The 23846-nt window shown below is 37.3% G+C and overlaps 2 protein-coding genes across 2 annotated transcripts in view; both read left to right on the forward strand.

Annotated features, from left to right (window-relative positions):
- The first annotated feature begins 404 nt into the window (after positions 1-404).
- On the forward strand, positions 405-4297 carry serpinf2b (serpin peptidase inhibitor, clade F (alpha-2 antiplasmin, pigment epithelium derived factor), member 2b). Its single transcript, XM_056271081.1, has 9 exons — positions 405-532; positions 1362-1433; positions 1523-1600; positions 1688-1979; positions 2108-2251; positions 2851-3039; positions 3214-3356; positions 3441-3645; positions 3840-4297. The coding sequence occupies exons 2-9, from the start codon at positions 1377-1379 to the stop codon at positions 4169-4171; spliced, it is 1440 nt and encodes a 479-aa protein (XP_056127056.1). The 5' UTR covers positions 405-532; positions 1362-1376; the 3' UTR covers positions 4172-4297.
- Positions 4298-5387: 1090 nt separating this feature from the next.
- The window catches only part of rpa1 (replication protein A1), a 55060-nt gene continuing 36601 nt past the window's right edge, over positions 5388-23846 (forward strand). The window contains exons 1-12 of the mRNA XM_056271075.1: positions 5388-5549; positions 6011-6058; positions 6629-6707; positions 7106-7214; positions 7859-7947; positions 9276-9356; positions 14194-14311; positions 14422-14524; positions 14599-14667; positions 14784-14976; positions 15537-15673; positions 19327-19475. Coding sequence (XP_056127050.1) covers positions 5517-5549; positions 6011-6058; positions 6629-6707; positions 7106-7214; positions 7859-7947; positions 9276-9356; positions 14194-14311; positions 14422-14524; positions 14599-14667; positions 14784-14976; positions 15537-15673; positions 19327-19475 — 1208 coding nt within the window. The 5' untranslated portion in view covers positions 5388-5516. The remainder of the gene's footprint in view (positions 5550-6010; positions 6059-6628; positions 6708-7105; positions 7215-7858; positions 7948-9275; positions 9357-14193; positions 14312-14421; positions 14525-14598; positions 14668-14783; positions 14977-15536; positions 15674-19326; positions 19476-23846) is intronic.

The following is a 23846-nucleotide window of genomic DNA, read 5'->3' on the forward strand; positions in this document are numbered from 1 at the left end:
GGACAAAGTCCATTTGATTGTTTGCAACGCACTGCTTTTCAACTGCTCTCAATTTGGAGATCTTGGCAGATGCCACTGGTTTGTTTTTGTGGCATATAAAAAAGCAATATAAAAGCCCTCTCTATCCAATAACAGTCTTTATTAATATCAGCATTGGCAGAGCTGACTTGTCATCTCCTTCTCATTTATGTGCAGTTTTTCTTATGCAGCATGTTTACTCAAACTCAGTGTCTGACATTCACTGTCAGCAGCTCAGCAAACTATACAGTACCAGTTTAGTTTATACTCTATTCATACTTCACAGATCCACAAATCTACACACTCGAGTTTGATGTTTGACCCCAAGGTCTCTCAATATTTACATCTATGAAGAGGTAGGTACTAAGACTATATGAGGTAAAGATCAATGAAAGTTGAAATGTAACTGCCTGCTCGGAGAGTGCCAACCCCCAAGCCAAGAATTTTCCCATTGCCTATTTTGTGCGTTTCTTTCCTATATCAGGGCTGGATCCCACAACTGGAGATTTGCGCGGTAAGCACACAGTTTTGTTTGTTGTCTTGTATACATTTTCTCTGTAAATAGTTGTTTGCAATGTATTTGGAAGAGGATGTGTTGAAATATAGAAGTTGATTCTGTTGCCAGCTCTTTGGGTTAGTAAACATGTACATTTCATCTTTGTGTATCGTTGAAGTATACTAAATTAATAATCATTTAATTCCCATAAGAATGTTTTGATAAAAAGCGTTTTTGAAAATACAAATTTTGTGTGCACAAGAGGAGTATCAGTGGTAAAATGCTAACATTTCCATATCTATTTTTATTTTTTATATATATATATATATAGGCTATATATATATAGGCTATATATAGGTGTATATATTTTTTTCCTGTGATCTCAATTTATTTTAACCTGTAGCTTTAAACAAAATTAAAAGGCTTAACCCTGGAATTATGCAACAGCTGACAGACCTTTAGCCATGTTAAGCATTTATTGATTATTCGACAATCTGTGAATTTAAAAATAATCCACCTGAAATTGGGGCTGTTAATCAGTTCACGTCTATATTTGTAATTTATTGCCAGATTTTAATGCCAGTTGCTGGATTATGGATTTCTGTGCAAGTGAGGAAGACCTACAGGAATTATTTTGAAAATATTTTCTGTCATCAATAAATGATATGTGTGAGGGTGCTTCTTGTGTTAACATCTTAACAATAGATCCCAAAATTTGTATTTATGGATGTAATGTGTATTTTATCCATAATAATATGTAAAACTTAAGAGTACCTTTGAACAAATGACCAGTGATCAATGAAAAAAAAAATCCAAATACTTTGTTGTTCTGTTCTTTGGTTTTTAGACAATCTTTTAGAACATGAACTTGTGTTTTCTGGCATTCCTCCTCCTCTGTTATGCCAAGCAAGGCTGGACGGTAAAGCACTCAACAGATCTTATTTTATTTTTTATTTTAAAATTATTTTTTTCCAATGAAATGCCATGAATTGCTCCTTTTCACTGCAGGAAGATGCGATTGAACCAGAGGATGGAAGGGATCCTGTAATTCCTCTCATCCCACTGATGCCAAGTAAACCCATATCAGTAAGAACCCACAATGCTCAGTGCTCATCCTTAAGGGTATACACATGTTTAGACATTTGACACTCCAATCGCATTGTCCCCTTTTAGGATTTGAAAGGCACTCTTGACCCCACCGTAACAGAAGCACACACGGGTACTCCAGATGGCCTGGAAGCAGATCCTTCAGCCACGGTTCCCTCGAAAGAGGGCTCCTCTGAGGAGGACCTTGATTCGCTCTGTGATGGGGAAATGTCTAGCCAACAGATTAAATGGACCATAGGCAATGGCATTATGAAGCTTGGCCTTTGGTTCCTGGAAAACCTGAAGCCTAGTCCTGAGCAGCCCAATCTCATCATTTCCCCTCTTAGCTTGTCCGTTGCACTCTCACAGCTAGAGCTGGGTAAGTTTGAAATTTACAATAAAAACAAAAAACTCATAGAATAGCAAAATGTTTTGGTTTCTGTTCTGTTTTTGCATGCATACATATTAAAAACACTGAGACAATCTTGTTGTTTATTTGAATCTCAGGAGCAACAAATGAGACGGAAGAGCTGCTTCTACACCACCTGCATGCAGACGCACTGCCCTGCTACCACACTGCACTCAGTAGCCTCCTGCGCAACTTCCGCAAAAGGAGCCTGTCATTCGCCAGCCGCATCTATCTGCAAACTGGTGAGAGACACGCACATGTAGCTTACACAAAACATATACATTGTCAGCAATTGCATGCAGGTCTATACAGTGGCCCCCAAAAGTTTTTGTGTGTGTATATTTAGGTCACTTAAAATCATGTGTATTATGCATTATTAGTGCATTTATGAAGTAATTTCTCCTGAAGTTCACACATTTACATATTTAATATGTACATTCAAGATATATTAATTTATTTAAAACTAGATTGAAAAGTCTATAAACCAATTTTGATGTTGGCTTGAGAAAGCCAGAAAGTTTAAAATAGTTTTAACAGCTTTAAGTTTGAAGGTTTTAAGTTTGAAATAGTTTTAAGTTTTAGTTTAGTAGTTTTAAAAGCTAAAAAGATAGATAGTTAAAAAATGAATCGTATTTTAAACCATGGACATATGGAAAACTTGAGTCCTGAGCAGCCCAATGTCATAATTTAGCTTGTCAAATCTTAGCAAATAGGTTATTTGATTTTTTTTCCCCATTTGTTAGGATTGGGCATTTTTTGGGGGACTGAATCTTAGTTGATATTTGAGGAACAATTAATTACTATGCAAAGCTATGAATGTTTTTTCTTTTCTTCCCCTCAGGATTTAAAGCAAAACAGGAGTTCATGGAAGATTCTCAGAAACTGTATGACTCAGAGCCGGCCACTTTGACTGATGTTAATGAGATCAATGAATGGGTTAAGAAAGCCACAAATGGGCACATCTCAGAGTTTCTGTCCAGTGTTCCTCCCAGCACTGTTATGATGCTGATCAATGCTATGCACTACAAAGGTCAGAACAAACACCTGTTACCAGCAAGTATTTAGCAATTTCCTCTTGTGCTTCAGTGAGTCACATCAGAGGTTTCACATTACTCAGATCCGTTGCATTATCGTTCCCTTGTTATTTCACAAGTGTAAATCAAAAAAGGACCATATAATCCAAGTCTTATTTTCTCTCTGACAGGAGAGTGGCTCACCCGCTTTGACCCTCATTTCACCTCAACTGAGCTCTTCTACATAGATGAAAACCAGATTGTTAATGTGGACATGATGCTTGGGCCAAAGTATCCTCTCAGCGTTTTCACCCACCATGAGCTGGATGCCCAGGTTACTGCCTTTAAGATGCTACTTCATAAATAGCACTGATTAAATCTCTTTTCCTCACCTTTTCTTCCGCTTTGACCTCTGCAGGTTGCTCGATTCCCCTTTAAAGGCGACAGGAGTCTACTAGTGGTAATGCCAACATCTGGACATGTGAATGTGTCAGCCATTGCAGCTAAGCTCAATATCTCAGATCTGTATATTCGATTACCACGAGAAAGAAACATGCAAGTCAAACTCCCAAAATTCAAACTTGATTTCAACCAGGACCTCCAAGAGGCCATGACAAGCATGGGTAAGATGTCTTGAATCCAGTGCATGCACATTATGACTCGTTAGTGGCAAATATAGTTTAACCAGCTATGAGCATCTATACTATCTACTGTATTTTCAGTTACCTCATGATCAAGGAGATCACTTTGGATTCACAGTCATTTTAATATTTCTTCCATTTATGTGTGCTAACAAATATATTATTCTACTGTCCAGGTCTAGGAATGCTATTTAGTCACCCGAAGCTGGACCGCATCTCAGAGGGCCCCTTGTTTGTGTCCAGTGTGCAGCATATGTCCAGTATTGAGATAAACGAAGAAGGGGCAGAGGCAGCGGCAGCAACAAGTGTGGTCATCTCACGTTCCAACCCTTCATTTACTGTCAATCAGCCATTTTTCTTTGCCCTAATGGATGACTTGAGTCAAACGCCATTTTTTCTGGGAGTAATTTCCAACCCAAACCCTGGAGCATCCACTGTGGTCACAAACCCTGGAAATTCAGATAAAACTAATGACAAGCCAGTATCTTTTGAAGTTCATCCAAAGTAGTTTTCATACTTTTAGCAGAATGAGTCCATAAGTGATTGTTGACTGCATAGTTGGTCCCCACTGGGAAGCAAATTAAGGACATATTTTGTAAAAGTACATTGAGGTCTATAAGATAATTTGAAATTACTCCCCCTATGTGAATTAATGTTGTTATGAATGTCCTTGCTAATCTTGTTAAAAAGTCATGATTTTTTTAAATTAAAGACATTTTAACAGAAATTCCTAAGTGCCTCATAAGTGTATTTATTTAAAGGGTTAATAGTTCTCCCAAAAATGAAAATTGTTTACTCACTCTTATGTTATTGAAAACCTTATCATTTTGATTTTATTTTATTTTAGTGAAATATTGCCTTGTTTCAGGTACGATAACATAACAATCTGTTCTACTAACAGAGAAATCACATTTCAGCATTTTATGCGATTTTACAAACGTGCTTCAGATTATTACTATTTTTTTATAAATACTGGTAAAAATGTACTGCACACAATTCAATAATCAACTGTTTTTGATCAATTAAATTGTATTTGTCACATGACTGAACACAAAGTAGGTTTGTTGAGTGTCAGTTTTATAGTATGCTGCAGGGGAAACAACATTCTTTTAAATTCAAATGAATTTTTTTTTAATTATAATACATCATATGATTTATCACAGTTATCCGCTTTAAACAGAGCACATTGTGGACTGGAAAAAAAGAAACGATTGTGCATTTGTTATATCATTATTTTGAAAGGATGTAGAAACCTATTTTAACATAAAACTGGGGTGTATGAAATGTATGTTTTTGATATGCTTTTTTATTTTCAGAACGACATTTTGGAATGTAAAAAACCTGCAATTATTTAGTTTATTAAGAAAATACCAAACTGTACATGGCTCTTATTTTTAAATTAAATTATACATAAATATTTTGATACAACAAAAAGAGGGAGCTAATGTCTGGCAGTTAATGTTGTCAATAATGTGACTGTGAATTGCTCTTGTGGCATTGAATACAACTGTTTGTTACAAAATTTGTTTTAAATAAAAAAACATTAGCCACATTAAATAGTTCACAACCTCAAAACACACTTATTAAAATATTTTTCAGACTCGCAAAACTTACTGAATCAAAAAAGGAATAAAACTAGTCCGCTTCAAGAAACATTAGGCTCGTCTGTTATATTTATTTTTGACGTTTAGCGGAAGTAGATCGAAACGGGAAACGCGTCATCGCGAGTCGCACTTTCGCGCGTTTGGTGTGAGTTGGCGCGAGGATACAGGAAAGTGCTGAGGACCAGAGACGGTTGTGATCTTTTGTCAATACAACATTTAATCTTTCGTTCGCCATATTTTTGTGAAAACATGACTGTTAGACTGTCAGAAGGGGCAATTGAGGTAAGAATAAGACCGCAGCATTATTTCAACCGTTGCAGACCAAAGCTTGCTAAGTGAGTTAGCCAGCAAGATTTTCTTCGGTTTCGGACTGTGACAGTGAGATAACAACTTTTACCATTGCCTTCTGTTTATTCTACTCACCCTTTTCGATAATTATATGTGTGAACTGTAACAAGGTTAAATTCGAGGATGAAACGTGTCGACGCAATGCAGAGACCCAAGAGTTTTTATATAACGTTAACGTTAATCCGTTAAATGCGATTGCAGCAGCGGATACTGAGCAGAACATATAACAACAGTCTCAGTCATTGTAGATGGAAAATGGTTCATCATGTGGTCGGGTTTCTTCCCCCGAGTTTTGAATGTGTGTGGAATAAGTCAGATATCTGAATTCACTAATATTGTTGATCTGATTTATATGAGAGTAAGTGTTGGATTGTGTACTTGTTTTTTCCCCCCAGTCCCTGACTAAAGGAGTTGAAGTCAGCAACCCTGTTCTTCAATGTGTGGTAACTGTCAATTCATTGCACACTGTTTACAAGTTATTAAAGTTATTTTGTTACATCACCTTATATTCTAGGGATGGTGACGTGAAGACCAATATTGTAGACAATGACAATTATCAGATTCTGTGATTTCTAAGGGGAATAAAATGTTAATGTATAAATTTAATTAAATTAATGCATAAAATAATGTATTTTAATAAGGTCTCATTTTTTAACATTAGTTAATGCATGTAACAATGAGCAATATATGAGCAATAATCTCAATATATGTTAGTTCAGTGCATTAACAAATGTTAACAGACACAACTTTTAATCTTAAAAAATGTTTAAGTAAATATTGAGATAAACATTAACTAAGATGAATAAATGCTGTAGAATAATTTTTAAATTTTAGTTCATGTTAACAAGTTAAACCTTAAAAAGTCTTGCCTTCTTTATCAGTGTTTTTAGTAATTTAATGTTTTTATTAGCTTCTGAAAGTTTACACTTGTGTTTCTTTAATACACCAGACCATTTATTTCCATTCTAGTTATCTTTAGTATTAGACTGTAAAATGTTGAATATTCTCTCCAGAACATCCGCAAGATTGATGGGGGAAATGGCCTATCCCGTTTCCGTCTCATGATGAGTGATGGGCTGCACACTATGTCCTGTAAGTTTGATCAAATTTGTGTATTTCATTTGGTGTCTGTCCTTAAAATACATAGTAATTTTCATGTGCAGCAGGAGCATGTTTTTTTGGATGTTGTCTTGAAACGTCTGTTTGCTTATTGATCATCAGCACCAAAGCCATATATTTCTCTAATACTTTTGTTGCATAAGCATTTAAATGTCCATGTTCGGTGCTTATGTGTTTGAAAGTTGAATGGTCTATTTGAGATAATTTGGATAAGCAGTGTGACTTTAAAGGTACGAGTAAGTGATATTTGTTAAAGTAGTCTTTTGCTCATGTCATTGGGATGTAAACCCCAGGTTTTCTAAAACATGCAAATATGAGAAAGGCAGTCCTAAACCATGTATTTTTTAATATTGTTTGTCCCCTGCATGCAGCATTCATGCTCTCCACACAGCTCAATCCCATGGCTGAGCAAAACCAGTTGGCCTCTAACTGTGTGTGTATGCTGAAAAGGAGCGTCACTAATGTTCTCAAGGATGGACGGTAAGCATTCGTCTCCAGGTCTTGATCTGATTTTTTTTTGTTTCTAACAGTTGTTGTTATTAGCAAATTTCTCTGTGGCTCTCTGCTTTGTTTACACTACTATTTAGAAGTTTGGGAGCAGTTAGATTTGTTTAATGTTTTTGTAAGAAGTCTCTTATGCTCACCAATGCAGCATTTATTTGATAAAAAATACAGTAAAACAATATTATGAAATATAGTAATAACTGTTTACTATTTTAAAATGTTTAAAAATGTAATTTATTCCTGATAGCAAAGCTGTATTTTCAGCATCATTACTCCAGTCTTCAGTGTCACATGATCCTTCAGAAATCATTCTAATATGATGATTTGCTGCTCAAGAAACATTTCTTACTATCAATGTTGAAAACAGTTGTGCTGCATAATATTTTGTGGAAATCTGGATGCATTTTTTTTTTCAGGATATTTTGAAGAATAGAAAGAAACAGTATTGATGTTAAATGGAAATCTTTTGTAACATTATGAATACCTTTGGGAAATTTAATGCATTCTTGCGCAATAAAAGTGTTAATTTCTATCAAAAAATCTTACTAACCTCAAACATTTGAACAGTAGTATATTTTCATTAATGCATATTATTGAGCTTTTGTGTTTGTTCTACACAGACGTGTGGTGGTTATACTGGACATGGAAGTACTCAAGTCTGCCGACCAGATGCCAGGAAAAATTGGAGACCCAACTCCTTATGTAGAGGGTGAGAGAGTACATTTGACCCATGTCAAATTTAATGGAAACTTCATTTTTTTTTTGCTCATATAAAGCAGACATCCTGGAGTCTCCCGCAAATTGATAGCGGCTCCCTGATGCTCGCAAATTATGTAGAATATCCCAGCAATCGAGTGAGGTGGTTTCAACCTGGTATTAATGTGTGTTTTCAGTAATCTGATCACAGGTGGTCAGTCAAGAGGCATTACCGTTTACACCTGGTATTATGCATTTCATTTGCGTCTCCTGTGACTAGGGCTATACCGGTTAACTTGACAACTGCCCCACCATGGTGGTAGAGCGCCAATTTTTATTTATTTATTATTTTTTTAAATGTTCTTTTACTTTGTGAAATTAAATGTTACATCACACACATGGAAACATCTGGATTTGTGCTGAGTGAGAGAGGTACACAAGGCCATAAGTTTAAGCCATTTGTCAGCTTTGTATTGTTTTGCAATCTGGTCACCTGATTTTCCAAAAAATTTGTTTAATTCATTAGTTAATCCACTGGACATGAAATCTCTTGTTTCTTTTCCCAAATCCTCACTCTCAAATCTCCCATTTCCGCAGTGGGTTATTAGTTTCTTCCTTTCGTTTACATTTAATTACGATATTCACATCCTTCACTGTAGAAAAAAGTAGAAAAAGGCTGTAGGACAGACCCTGTTTCTTGGATGTCAAATCTATATAGCACTGATTGTGCTTGTTAGACTTGATAAGGCATGTCAAGTTTATTTGTATAGCACATTTTATACGGTGCTGATTTGGTTTTGCTTTCTCTGACAGTGCAGCATCAAATATTGCCTAAATGTCTTGCACATGCGGAAGATGACATTTTCTTTTCAGACTTTTTTCAACAAGTGTCAGTGGCTTTGGAACATCGGGTTCCAAAGACATGAAGATATTAGACAAGAGATGATCTCTGTCCTGCTCGTGTCCCACATCCCTCTCAGAGCGCAGAGTGCTATATATGATTGACGACGCAGCTATCTTTGTGGGGAAATAAAAAACAAATGTTTTTTTTATTTAATAGTTAACTTTATTTTATTATTTGTGTTACCATTAGTTTAATGTCTGTAGTGTGTTGTTTCACTGACAGAAGTGCTAAAATAAACAAGTACGTTTGTAATGAAATGGATGTTTGAGACTATTTTATACACTCAATTTTGGTCTGTATATATCTCCCTGAAATTTTTGCAGGGTGGGATGTCTAGTAAACAGTTTCATTTGAGCATTGATGCATGTCTGTAACCTTGTCTAGAGGGATTTAATTTGATCAAATGTTTAATGTTCCTGGCATGTTTTTTTTTGTAGGTCAGTCGAGGGCACAACAGAGTACAGCTCCAGCTCCATCTCCATCTGTACGTCCATTACAGTCTCAGAATGGAAGTGATGGTAAAGAAATGAACACAAATATATATTTAATTTATTTAGTGTAGATGTTTGTTTAAAACCCCTCAAATGTTTACATTAACATACAGTGCTACTGAGCTGTAATGCATTAGCTGACTGCTGTGTTATGAAGTTCTGAATTGCTAAATTATCAGATTTTATATTATTATTATAGATTATAGCCATATAGTTACTAAAATATTTTAGTTGAAAGCTGACACATTTTCAAGATACACATAGGTGTACACAGTGCAGTGTTACGTAGTGATGTCTTAAAATTCACTATGGTAACTGATTTGAAAATAAACACTGACCAACGGTTTTCTAAGGTGAACTGACAAACAACCTGTTAATAAAAAATAAAAAAAACACTTTAAAGCATCAGTTTGAAACATGGAATACTGGGAGTAAAGTAGAAACCATATTAAACCTTTGAATCACAATCAGTTCAAGCCAGGGTTGCCAAGTTTTTTCCCTACACCAAATATTATTTGTAGTGTATTACTTCCATCCAAAAATCGCAAAGAGTTTTGTGCTTTGTAACTTCTGATAAGAAACAACGTCTCAGCTTTCAAATTCTGTCCATTTTATCATAATATTCAAACAATAAATTTTTTTTGTGATGTTTTTGAGTTTTGATGCTCTTAAATGTGAAGTGACAGATTGCTGTAACGCCGCACAGCGGCGTGGAGCACGAGTAATTTCTTCCACTTTAAGGGGATAGTTCACTTTGAATTTTTTTTGGTATGTTTTAGCTTACCTCAAGGGCATCCAAGATGTAGGTGTCTTTGTTTCCGCAGTAGTTTCAATTTTGATATTTTTAAGTCAAACCGTTCTGGTCTGTCAGTCATATAATGCAGGTCTATGGTCACCACCTCAAAGAGCATGCACAGAGAAGTCCAAATTAAACATGATTTAATGACTCGTAAATGTAAGTACACATTGATGGCCTAAGACACAAAACGAGCGGTTTGTGTGAGAAAACGAACAGTATTTATATCGTTTTTACCTCTTGTAACCACAGCCACGTCCAAGTGATCTGAGGGCGCGGGCGCTTCGGTCTGCGCAAGCGCCGGAAGTGATCTAAATATGGTTGTGAAAAATTCAACGTTGTCTGTTGATATATCGAAATCGTCTTCCATTGCGATTTCCTGTATATCTAAATATGTTTAGATCTTCACAGTGAAAGGTAACACTTCCGAAATCTCTGTGTAAACAATGAGTGACGTACACGCGCGAGAGATCACTTCCGGCGCTTGCGCAGACCGAAGCGCCCGCGCCCTCAGATCCCTTGGTCGTGGCTGTGGTTACAAGAGGTAAAAACGATATAAATACGGTTCGTTTTCTCACACAAACCGCTCGTTTTGTGTCTTAGGCCATCAATGTGTACTTACATTTACGAGTCATTAAATCATGTTTAATTTGGACTTCTCTGTGCATGCTCTTTGAGGTGGTGACCATAGACCTGCATTATATGACTGACAGACAAGAACGGTTTGACCTAAAAATATCAAAATTGAAACTATTGCGGAAACAAAGACACCTACATCTTGGATGCCTTTGAGGTAAGCTAAAACATACCAAAAATTAATTTCAAAGTGAACTATCCCTTTAATACAAGTTATAACACGAAAAAACATGTTTGAACATCAGAAGGTATATTAAAAGATACAGTATAACTTACCAAAATCTGTATCATGTAGGGCTGTTTTCGACTAAGGATTTTCATAGTCGAATCTGATTCGTTAGATTTTGCCGTAGTCGACTGATAGTCGAACCTTTTTTTTTTTTAGATAGCAGCTAGACGTTCGGTTGAATAACTGTCCGTCTGTTATAGGACAACTCGCTCTACGTTTATTTAAAATGAACAGCAAGACAACTAGAAGTGAATGTGCTTTCCATTAAATGAATCCTTAACAAAAAAAAAACGTTGCAATGAACGTGCTTTGTTTTAAATAAATCACACACAGTAAACAAAACCTTAACAAAAAAACTTTGCAATGAACTTTGCAATTTAGACGCGCAAACTGCGAGCCGGTGCGGTGAGACGTAGCCTACATGCTCGGGCAGATTCGGCTTGAAGTCGTTCATCCTCGGATGCGGTGTCGCGCGCGCTGTTACAAAAAAAGCTGTGCACACAGCCAAGAGAAATGGGGTCTTGCCGGTCTTGCGCACCCAACGCGTCATTTTTTGCCGTGCGCACCTTTGCGCTCGTGCGGACGCGTCGAGTATAAACAAGGCTTTACTCCGTGTCAGCGCGCGCTCTGATCGGTAAAGGTGCACAGACCTCTCCCGAATCATCTCCAGCACTCAGCCTCCGACGCACCTCTAACTCCGCCTCCGCTTCCCTCGTAAGATGATATTAGTATTTCAACATTCTCTATGATAAATTTTTTTTGTAAAAAATATTTGAATAGTACGGTTTTGGCGGTTATAGAGTTCTAATGACGGTGTTCAACTATAACCGTCGGTCTCACGGTTATATAATAACCGTCACACCCCTATTGGTTACATAACACTACCCTACTATTCGACTATGAGGTTCACAGTCGAATCAGACCTCTCCGAATCGAATCGTCGAATCCTCGACTATTAGAAGTCAGCCCTAGTATCATGTCTCATTTAATTCTTCAATCTGTGTTTCAACCGTGGAAAGATCTCAATAAAACAGCTTGTGAACAATGTCACTTGATGTTGCATTTACCGCAGGAAAGTTTTCCAATGTTTAGTTTGTTAGTTAGCTATAAAAAAGCACTATAGAGGAGCTTATTTACTGTTTATTATGTTTGTTAAAAAATATGTATGTTTGTTTTGAAATTGTCATTAAGACAAGTGTTTACAAAAACTACACATGCAACTGAGTTGTATGCAAATATTTTGGTATTTATTTGTGTATGATTATTATATCTGAAAATAAATGATTAAAGCAGTTAGCAGAATATAAAAGTTTGGGTTCTGTTGTTAATTTTAACCTCTTATAAAGTAATGTATCAAGTGAGAGGGTTCCCTGTATAGTTTACGCTACACTTGCATTTAGGGGTGCACGATTCAGAAAATGTCACGATTCGATTCGATACCGATTTTTTTGTCTCAAGATTCGATTCAAAATCGATTTTCGATTCAAAAACGATTCTCGATTCAAAAAACGATTCGCCGTATATAAATGTAGTTTACTTTTTCCTATGTGATTGATTGCAGTAGACACAATGTACATGTAGTTTGATATTACTTTAGGCTATATGTCTTCATACAAAAATAAAAACTTTTGCAACTAAAAAGTGCAAAGTGCCAAGCTTTGGCCAGCTTTCAAATACATTCAATTCAAGTTTAAAATAAAACTTACCTAAATAAAAAGCTTTTACATTTAGCTTTAAGTGCTGTAGTCCGATCAAACAAACAATTATAGATATGTGGTTTAAGGACTACTTCAGCTACCAGGTTGACTGTTGAAATGTGAACTCGACTGGACACATTGAACTTCCTAAAAATATATACTAATATCATAGAACCCATGCGAAATTATTTTAAATAGATTTAACAAAAGCCACCGCTACTGGTAACATCTATGGTTAGATTGATTTGTTTAGATCCAGTGCAAGCTGAGCGCTCGTTGCCGCTGCTATGTGTCATGGATACAGTGTTCCAGCCCGATCTCATGAAAGTGCATATCAATACCACGAATGTTATTTCTCGCGCCATTTATACGCCAAAAATAGTTGTTGCGTGTATATGATACGCAGTTTTCGCGTGCATATGATACGCACTTTATGGCGTGTAATACACACGCATCCCCCTCCCCCCTCCCCCTTAATCCTACCCAAGGGGTTTTCAGTGCGTAGCATATACACGCAAAAACCATTTTGGGCGTATAAATGGCACGAGAAATAACATTCGTGGTATTGATACGCACTTTCATGAGACTGCGTGAGTGTTCTCTGTGGCTCGCGACGCAGTCTTCACTCGGACGCGCGCTTCAATCTATCGCCGTTGTGGAGACTCCGGTGAAAATCACAAAATAAAATGCACACAAACGTGATGAACATATTCGGTTTTGATGAGAGAGAGAAAAAACTATACGAGTGCGGTTTAGAACCCGTAACATCTGACACGCTTGGCAAAAGATCTACAGAACTCAAACATAAGATCTTCGGATCGATGCATTTATTTACGGGTTGATCAGAAAGGCTGCACAGTTTGACCAGCGGGCGGCAAGAACTTGCAATGTAACTATTTATCAGACCGGCCCTCGATCGCGGCCTCGAAACACTACCGGACCACCGGTAAAAGTCCCGACTCACCCGATTGCCACTCCGCCCGTGCACGCCATTAAAAAAAAATATATGAATCGATTTTTGGAATTCTATGAATCGATTCTGAATCGGTAAAGATTGAATCGCGATTCAAATGTGAATCGATTTTTTTGCACACCCCTACTTGCATTAGTATTCTACAGCATCCTCCTTGAGAAAATCAAACTGTTGGTATTGGCTGAGAAATTTAGCATTGTTGCATCTCTAGTAGAAAGTCTTTATTTCATTCCCTTTAACATGTATATACCCATTTTTTTTATTTAAGCATTTGAAGGCTTCTTAATTTCATGTATTTTTGGCACAGTTTAATCTTCTTGGTGAGATTTTTAACTTCAGTGAGGATTTTCAAGCTGTGTTAAACAGCCGTTTTAATTCACACTTAAAAGATTGTCACCGAAGATTGTTTTAGAGGTGTTTTTCACGACAACATGTCATAAATGCAAAGTTCCAGTCTATTTTATCTTGATTATCTTGTGACTCTGTTTTAGTTCTTTGTGATGATCTGTTGTTTTCTCCTCTACTCTCATTAGGTTCAATGAACAGACCTCCCGCTCAGAGCTTCGGGAAAAAGCCCATGGCTGCCCCCAACACCCCTGGAGGCAGCTCTAAAGTTGTGCCTATTGCCAGCCTCAATCCATACCAGTCAAAGTCAGTCTAAATTTCACATCCACACTCCTGAACTTCCCTCTTTTCAGTCCAATTGACCTTTGCATATCACATTGTGTTGTGCATAGATCATAAGAGTGCGTTTTCTTTAGGTGGACTGTTAGAGCTCGGGTCACCAACAAGAGTGCCATCCGCACATGGAGTAACTCCAGGGGAGACGGGAAGCTTTTCTCCATGGAGCTAGTGGATGAAAGCGTAAGCATTTATCAGCAGATCAGAAACTTGTAAGAGTATTAATTTGCAATGACATCTCGCTTTGTTTATTATAGGGGGAGATCAGAGCAACTGGGTTTAATAACGAGGTGGATAAATTCTACTCACTCATCGAGCAGGGAAAAGTAAGGCCTACTTCTCAATTGTTAGCTGTTATCAAATAATGTGGGGCTAAGCAATGTAAGGTCGCAACAGCTGTTGATCACGTGACCTGATTTTCTTTCTCTCTTGTTGTCGTCAGGTCTACTACATCTCCAAAGGCACCCTGAAGATTGCTAACAAACAGTTCTCTTCACTTAAGAATGACTATGAGATGACTCTCAATGGAGAGACAAGCATCATCCCTTGTGAGGACAGCCATGATGTCCCCATGCTGCAGTGCGAGTTTATTTCTATTGCTGACCTGGAGTCCCGGGAGAAAGACACCATCGTAGGTGAGCATCTCCCCCTGCCCTGTGCGATTGGCATCATCAATAACCAGCATTTTAATAATTAACTGCTGTGGAGACAGTAGCATGGCTCTGCGTAACAAATGTGTTGAGGCCCAGGAGGTTGTGGTAATTATAACGTTGATGATGAACGCAATATTAATAATGCTTATGACAGTAATGGCCTGTGGCGCAGATTGACTTTGTGTCCCTGTCGGGCTCTAGCAGAACCAGAGGAGAAAGATGCTGTCACTGGTAGACTGAAGAGTCAATAAGCATGCCTCTAATTATGGTAATAGCAGTCAGAGCATGTCTAGGTGCGGCAGGCATTTTTCTTATCCGAGATTTGAGTCAGGTGCTGGCAGTGATTTGTGAAACGCTCCTAATGGCAGCTAAATGATTCATAACGGCGTCTGATGTGAGAGGATTAAGATGGCGCGCTGCAATGGAGCGTTGACGGGTGTTGTGGAATTACATTTTGGATGAGTGTTCCCAATAGCTATTTGCTGTTGGTAAATTTGTGGGAGTAGCAGTGTTGTAAACCTGTGTGGCGCATGTGTTTACAGATGTGATCGGAGTATGTAAAAACACAGAAGATGTGATGCGCATCACAACCAAGAACAGTCGTGAGGTTTCCAAGAGAAACATCCAATTGATGGACATGTCCGGCAGAGTCATCCAGCTCACCATGTGGGGCAATGATGTACGTAATTAATTAATCTTAATAATTTTACATTATTATTCAGTGCCTTCTAGTACAGTAAAATGTCAAATATTCTCAATATAAATTAGGATTTTGTAATAATCAATATTGTGATCTTTTTTTTCCATTACCTTTTATATTTAGTTTTTTGGACCACAAAGTTTCATACGACTGTCAGAATACTGTCAAAAGTGTAAAACCGTATAGATTTTTAATGTTTAATTTTTAAAAGCTAGCCTAATTGCCAAGCTCTACCATATGTATGTATATGGATGACAGATTGCATTGCCTGCACAAAAGTTTGGGGTCGTTTTTGAAAGAAATCTCTTGTTCACCAAAGCTGCATTTAATCCAAAACAGTAAAAAAAAAAAAAAGTAATGCTGTGAAATGTGAGCACAGTTTAACTGTTTTCTATTTTAAATGTTATTCATTCCTGTGATTGCAAAGCTACATTTTCAGCAGTTTTCAGTGTCACATGATCCTGTAGAAATCATTATAATATGCTGATTTGGTGCCCCCCAAAAAAGTTTTTTTTTATTATCAATGCTGAAAACGGTTGTTGCTTAATTTTTTTTTGGAAACTAATATTTTTGTGTTTTTTGAGTAGCAAGTTCAAAACATCAGCATTTATTTCAAGTAAAAAATATTTTGTAACAAAAATGTCTTTACTGAAACTATTGATCAATTCAATTCATCCTTGCTGAATAAAAGTATTAATTTCTTTTTAAAAAAGTATTGGCCGCAGACATTTGAACGGTAGTGTAGGGGTGGGCGCTATACCGGTAGGAACGTGAATACCGGTATTATGTTGTGCCATGATATGGATTTTGCGATACCGAGGATACCGTATTCATAAATTCAAATTTTGCAGTTAAATTGTTTTGTTCAATTTGGTACTCTTTACAACGAACACCAGTGTTTCCCCTACCATTGTTTTGGGGGGGCGGCCCGCCCCCCCAAAACGACCCCCCGCCCCCCCTAAATTGCTGACGAAATCCAGTCATAAAAAAGAAATTTACTGTATAACGCGGAATTTCATGGAATTTGTCAATCTTTTGAGGAATAAATAGAAAGCAGTTCAGTATAACGTTACACTTGAAATCAAATCGCGATGTAGACAAGTGTGTGTGGATATTAAACCACAAAGACAATTTAAATACGAATCCTGCTTGTTCTGTGTGAATGAATGGTGCCGCCGACGCGCAGTTTCATTTACCACACACACACACACACACACACACACACACACACACACACTGAAGCACGTGTGACGCTTGCGCTGTTTTTTTGCCTATATGAAGACACAAATGCATAAACTTCCTCTCTAGGCTCTAGATCCACTCCGAAAGTCACTTCGTGATCATTTCACCGCTTCATTTGAGAAAAACTATCATTATGACAAACACACAAACTCAAAAGGTCTTCACGGCAACCCGTCAAAATAAAAGTTCGGTTTAACTTGACAGAGATATATTACCGTTGTACAGTAGAATTTAGATATGTCCCAATGTAATAATACACTAACACTAATCCAAATAAATTATCATCAAAACTGAATTTAAGGAATAATCCATGTTTTAATTTTAACAGTAAAGCTCATTGTGCAGCACGTTATTTGACAAAAAGTTTATTTAATTTCATATGATTAAAATTGATGATAAATGATAAAATTTGTGTTTTATGTCTTCATTTTATTACCAGAAAAAACACAACACAGAATTAGTGTGAAATTTTTCATATATTTTTTTTTTTAAATGTTGTATACGTTTAATAATTCATAATACACTATTTCAGTTAATTAGACATGCTTTTTGATTGCTAAAAAATTACACCACGTATCCGTAACACGCCCGCTCCGCAACACTAGCAGTGTTAGCCCCCCCCCCTGAAAAAAAATCCTAGGGGAAACACTGAACACTAATGACGATACAGAATCGAATGCGCTGTTTAAGGAAATGACTGATTTGGCGCTTCATACGCGTGAAGTTGCTGAGGCGATTAACCGCTGTCCTGTGACGCGTTCAATGAAGGACCGTTTAACGTCGGACACATCGCTAGTGCTAAGCGGCTGTTCATAAAGGATGGATGCATCTTTTGCGGTGGAATGGGAAACAACAAGGTAATGAGACGCAAGTTTGACTTTTAACTTGAGCGCAGCATTTTTAGAATGCCATTTCATTTGCGAGATGCGGGTGCAACGCCAAAACAAGTTCGTCAAGCACAAAAAAAACATTAAAGTTCTAGGCTACTTTATGTTTGAGACGTCATGTTTTCATGAAGGTTGAAAGCTGCTATTATTATCTTTGACTTTGTTTTTACAAAACATTTACTGCTAATACTATTATCCACGTGACATTTCCCCAATGTAACGTTAGGCTATGAATAACAGGACACGACACACACATAAGCACGCGCATACACACGACACACACATAAGCGCGCGCATACACACACACACTGGTCCACTATCTGTGTGGGGACTCTCCATAGACGTAATGGGGTTTATACTGTACAAACTGTAGGCCTTTATTCTGTCTCCTTACACTAATGAATTAGTTTGTATGAAAATGTTCATTGTTTTTTTCTTGTATACTTTTAAGTTCTATTTATTTGGTGCTTTGTTCAATCTCAAACCATTATTTTATTTTTATTATTAAGATGTCTGCACAAGAGTTAACTGTAATCTGTGCAAACATTAAACTTAAATGAAACGTTTCGCTTTGGTCTACACTGGAAGTGTTCTGCTCGCTCTGCTAAAGCTAAACTATTATTACTAAAACTGAAACTAAATAATAAAAAAAAAACTATATAGAAATGTGTTTGCAAAATAAAAACTAACAAAACCATTAATGAAACTAGCTAAAACTAAACTGAAATTTAAAGCAAAATTGAAAACGATATTAAAATAAAAACTAATTTAAAAAAGCAAAACTATAACAACAGATATTCCCGGAGACAGAGCACACTTGAAGACGGCTCTTACTCAGAAATCAATAAAGTCTTCATTCGCTGCCGGTTCTTATTATGACAAGACGAGCAAAAAGTGGAAAGACATAACAAGTGCATTCAGGCCTACCTTATGTTGCACGTTTGCACTTTTTGAGAAAAAAAAATGGCACAATAAAAAAAAACACATTTCAGGTCTATGTCCAATGAAATGCCTCACCTTTTTCTAGTTATGTAGTGTTAAAATACATATTTTGCCTGCAATTTAACTAAGGTGTACTAAAATGTGATTCCAATTTTTTTTCTCATATCGCGATATAATATCGATATCGTCCGGACAGTGAAAAATATCGTGATATTAATTTTTGCTCATATCGCCCACCCCTACGGTAGTGTGACGGTAGCTGACTGGAATCCTCAAAACACTGAGGATCTTGTACCAGATGAGGTTCTCGAGCATTGGGAGAAAAACTTCCTCCTTCCATTACATTTGCCAGATTTCAGCTTCTATTTCGCATTTCAGCTATTCACATCTCATCAGGATTTGCCATGAAAGACCAAATGCATAAAATCACAATTAGATGGCAAATCCTTATGGATCTTTTGATGCACTGTTGCTAGCAAGTAAAAGATGTTTACACCGTAGAAGGAATATATGCACTTTTTCAGTGCTGAACTATTCGCATTTTATTTCCTCGCTCTGCAGGCAGAGACATTTGATGGCAGTGGGCAGCCAATCATGGCCATTAAGGGGGCAAGATTATCTGACTTTGGTGGGCGTTCTCTCTCAACTCTCTACAGCAGCACAGTCATGATCAACCCCGATATTCCTGAGGCATACAAACTGCGGGGCTGGTGAGTGTTTTTTTTCTTCTTTTTTTCTCTCTGTTTCTCTCAAATCGTACAATACAGAATATACGCTGCATCTGTTGTTAAGTGTTTGTCTTAGATGAAACAGATGCGTTTTGATGCTCCCCTGTTTTTATTTCTCCACTTGTGAGAATTGGGACGAGCAGAGAGCAGACACTAAAATGCACACTCCAGAACTCAGAGAGGGTGAGCATGCTCATGCCTTTGATATCAAGATTAACTCTATCAGTGGCACTCTGGTGGGCTTTGCATTCAGGCTGATAAACGAATGCAAATTATGGCTAATCCCCTGCCAAGATGTTCAATTTCCTTGGTGAACTCGTGTGACTCGGGTCCTTTGAGAACAGGAATGTTTATTTCTGCTCTGGGGATGTGAAACAAGGAAGATGGGGAAACGACGGCGCCGAATGCCTTGTTGAGAGATGATGTTATAAATGCGTGCATACAAGGAAGCAGCAATGAGTATATGATGGCTTCCTGTGTTTTTGGAGCACAGGGGCTGTCCTAATCATAGATTCTTATTGGCTATTGAAGGAATTAAAAAACTGTTATGACTCAATAACTCTTGTTTTCTTCTGCTTTCTCATGCCAATTTAGGTTTGTGTTGGGGCTGCCAAATTTATAATTAATAAATTATGCGTCTTAAAATATCTCGAATAGACCTGTCACAGTTATTACATAATCACCAGATTGTGATGATTTGAGTAAGCCACAATCATTGTGCACTATCAGTGGCAAACATAAATTGTCATCTAAATATTGAAATCCATGTAATAATTTGCTTTTCCCTTTGCAGTGGTTTTATGTGAATTCAGCGGATGAACTGGGATCATCTCTGTTTTTACAGCTCCACTTTTAAATATAAACTAGGTAGAAGTGTAATATTTTAACTAGGTAGTTAATTTTAACTGTTTGTATAATAATTTATTTCCTGCAAATAGTAATTTAATGTTGTTTTAACTCTTTAGGCGCCAGAGGTTTTTTCCTAAAACGTTCGATTTTGACTAGGGATGCACCGAAATGAAAATTCTTGGCCGAAACCAAGGCCGAAAACCGAAACACTGAAATAAATTATGCCAATTATTAGTACCATTGCATTAATGGCTATGACTGTGTACTAACTTGACTAAAATCAAGGCATTGCAATTATATAAATTAATATTAAAGTTTCAAAGAATAAATCAATAACAAATTATGCAAATATTTATTTACCACATTGCAACTATGCACAGTATAAAATAAAATTCAAACTAAAATGTTTAACTTGACCCAACTCATGTGTACATTAAATAATAATGTAAACTGGCATGCTGGCCTGACGAAAAGTTTTAAAATGAAATGTTCTCTCATAAAAACAAAGTACATTTAAATTGTTTCTCTGTAGGACTACTACAAGAAAGTGCATTCAGAACAAATGCAACTGCTTAAAGATACAACAATATTTTCTCTGTAGGCCTTCAACGTAATAGTGTATCAAAACAAAGATTGCCATAGCCCATATTTTATCTGCAGATGTGCAAAGTGGATAATAAATATTTAAAGACTAGACAAGCCCATTCTACTTTTTGAGGTAAAGTGGCAGGTTTCTCTTGATGAAGAGTAGCTTCTCTGCTTTATTAATTAAATAGAATTTTTCAACTTGGGCGTCAGACGCGAATTCGCATCAAACGCGTGAATGCACCAAATAAAATCATTCGCGCGTAACACGTCAGACGCTCAATTCGCGGGACTTCAGGGTTTCCGTGTTCCGGTAATTACCGGACATTGGCCGGGAAAAAAATGAAATGTCCCACAAAATTAAATCTCTCCGGTCAAATTGTCCGATTAAAATGGCCTAATAATCCCGCCCCCCTAACACAATCTGAATTTGAGAATAAGCCTACAATGTATAAAGCAAAAATACACCGACCGATCAGAAGGATTATTTGCCATTTTACAGGCATTGAGTCTGCGGACACCACTCCTCTTATCGATGCCGTGAGCCTGCGACGTGATGCCCTCGCTGTCATGACAGCGCTCCGTGGCTATGGAGGATTGCATTTCTCCACAGCCTGCGAAGTCCACATATGTGATTTCATTGAAATGTTTCCAGTAGGGATGCTCATTTCGGTTAATTTTCCAGACCGACAACCGCCGCTCGTTAATCGATTATTAACCGTTAACTGATAAGATTATAATATTGGATTGGCATTAAATAAAAAATAAAATTGACGCGTATCTGTGACCCGTTAAAAATACAAATATATATATATATATATATATATATATATATATATATATATATATATATATATACACAGGTCCTTCTCAAAAAATTAGCATATTGTGATAAAGTTAATTATTTTCCATAATGTAATGATAAAAATTAAAGCTCCAGTCCGTAACTTTTTTAAGTTAAAAATAATCCAAAATAATTATATTAAAAAAAACTTATTCTGCCAGTGGTCAAAACTATCTGCTTGCCATAGCTAGATTCAAAACGGTTAGCTTGTAATAATGATTTTAATTCCAGTGGTACTGGTGGGTTTCCGCGGGAAATTCGAGCATGTCTTTGCGTCATGACGTCACACCCGTACACATAAAGAAGGAGTTTCGGCTAGCCGGCTATACTGCGCGTGACGAGATGTTTAGATGTATAGGCTTTTCTCGCAGCACTTTACATAATTAAACTTATGGCATCCAGAAAGATCCAAACAACAATCATCAGTGTCAACTGGAGATTCAGCAGTTATAAAACCCAAAAGACTTCGTACTTCGGATTTAAGGTGGCTAGAGAAAGAAACCGTCTCATGCGAACACAAGGATTTAAACATCGGCGGGGGTTTTGAAAAGTGCGTGAACTCCGTGTTTTGAAGGGGTTCAAAACGGAAGAAGAGACGGCTTTTTTCTGCTGAACAAGTAAGACATTTCAATAGTTCAATCGTGTAACAGTACGTTTTCTTAATTCACACATTTATGGAGTTTCCTTTGTTGTGCCTTTCTCGTTTTGCTATTATGGAGAATATGAATTCTGAACTACGCAGGTAACCATAAAACACATTAAATTTAACATTAGTCACGCAATGCTGATGTTGTTAACATGAACAATTTGAGAACAAAGTAGGCTATAATTTGCACGGTTGCTGTAAATCATGTTGATTAAATCTAACGAAGCTTATGTCGAATGCTTTTTCCCCCTTAGTTGGTCAGAAAAAAAATGGATTTTACTTACTTGTTCAGAAGACATTTTCTTATGAAAATTCTTATGTTGGTCAAACTTTCAAAAAGTGAATCTGTGATTCTGTATGCCAGTATCCACACAGCGCGGTGACTGACAGCAGCACTCGCCTCAAAGCACTGTGTTCATCCGCGCTGTTTCATGCCGATTTACAACCCACGTAAAGATAATAATTCCGCGAATCACTGCAGTTACAGATTTCGAACAGAGAGATGGCGACAAAGAGGAAAAGTTCCGGACTGCAGCTTTAAACTTTCATATATTTTAGATTCATTGCACACCAACTGAAATATTTCAGGTCTTTTATTGTTTTAATACTGATGATTTTGGCATACAGCTCATGAAAACCCAAAATTCCTATCTCAAAAAATTAGCATATTTCATCCGACCAATAAAAGAAGTGTTTTTAATACAAAAAAAGTCAACAAAAAAAGTCAACCTTCAAATAATTATGTTCAGTTATGCACTCAATACTTGTTCGGGAATCCTTTTGCAGAAATGACTGCTTCAATGCGGCGTGGCATGGAGGCAATCAGCCTGTGGCACTGCTGAGGTGTTATGGAGGCCCAGGATGCTTCGATAGCGGCCTTAAGCTCATCCAGAGTGTTGGGTCTTGCGTCTCTCAACTTTCTCTTCACAATATCCCACAGATTCTCTATGGGGTTCAGGTCAGGAGAGTTGGCAGGCCAATTGAGCACAGTAATACCATGGTCAGTAAACCATTTACCAGTGGTTTTGGCACTGTGAGCAGGTGCCAGGTCGTGCTGAAAAATGAAATCTTCATCTCCATAAAGCTTTTCAGCAGATGGAAGCATGAAGTGCTCCAAAATCTCCTGATAGCTAGCTGCATTGACCCTGCCCTTGATAAAACACAGTGGACCAACACCAGCAGCTGACATGGCACCTCAGACTATCACTGACTGTGGGTACTTGACACTGGACTTCAGGCATTTTGGCATTTCCTTCTCCCCAGTCTTCCTCCAGACTCTGGCACCTTGATTTCCGAATGACATGCAAAACTGAGCAACAGTCCAGTGCTGCTTCTCTGTAGCCCAGGTCAGGCGCTTCTGCCGCTGTTTCTGGTTCAAAAGTGGCTTGACCTGGGGAATGCGGCACCTGTAGCCCATTTCCTGCACACG

This window comes from Rhinichthys klamathensis, unplaced genomic scaffold (assembly GCF_029890125.1).
Source record: "Rhinichthys klamathensis goyatoka isolate OS25496 unplaced genomic scaffold, OSU_Roscu_1.1 h1tg000311l_1, whole genome shotgun sequence".
Classification (NCBI taxonomy): Eukaryota; Metazoa; Chordata; class Actinopteri; order Cypriniformes; family Leuciscidae; genus Rhinichthys; species Rhinichthys klamathensis.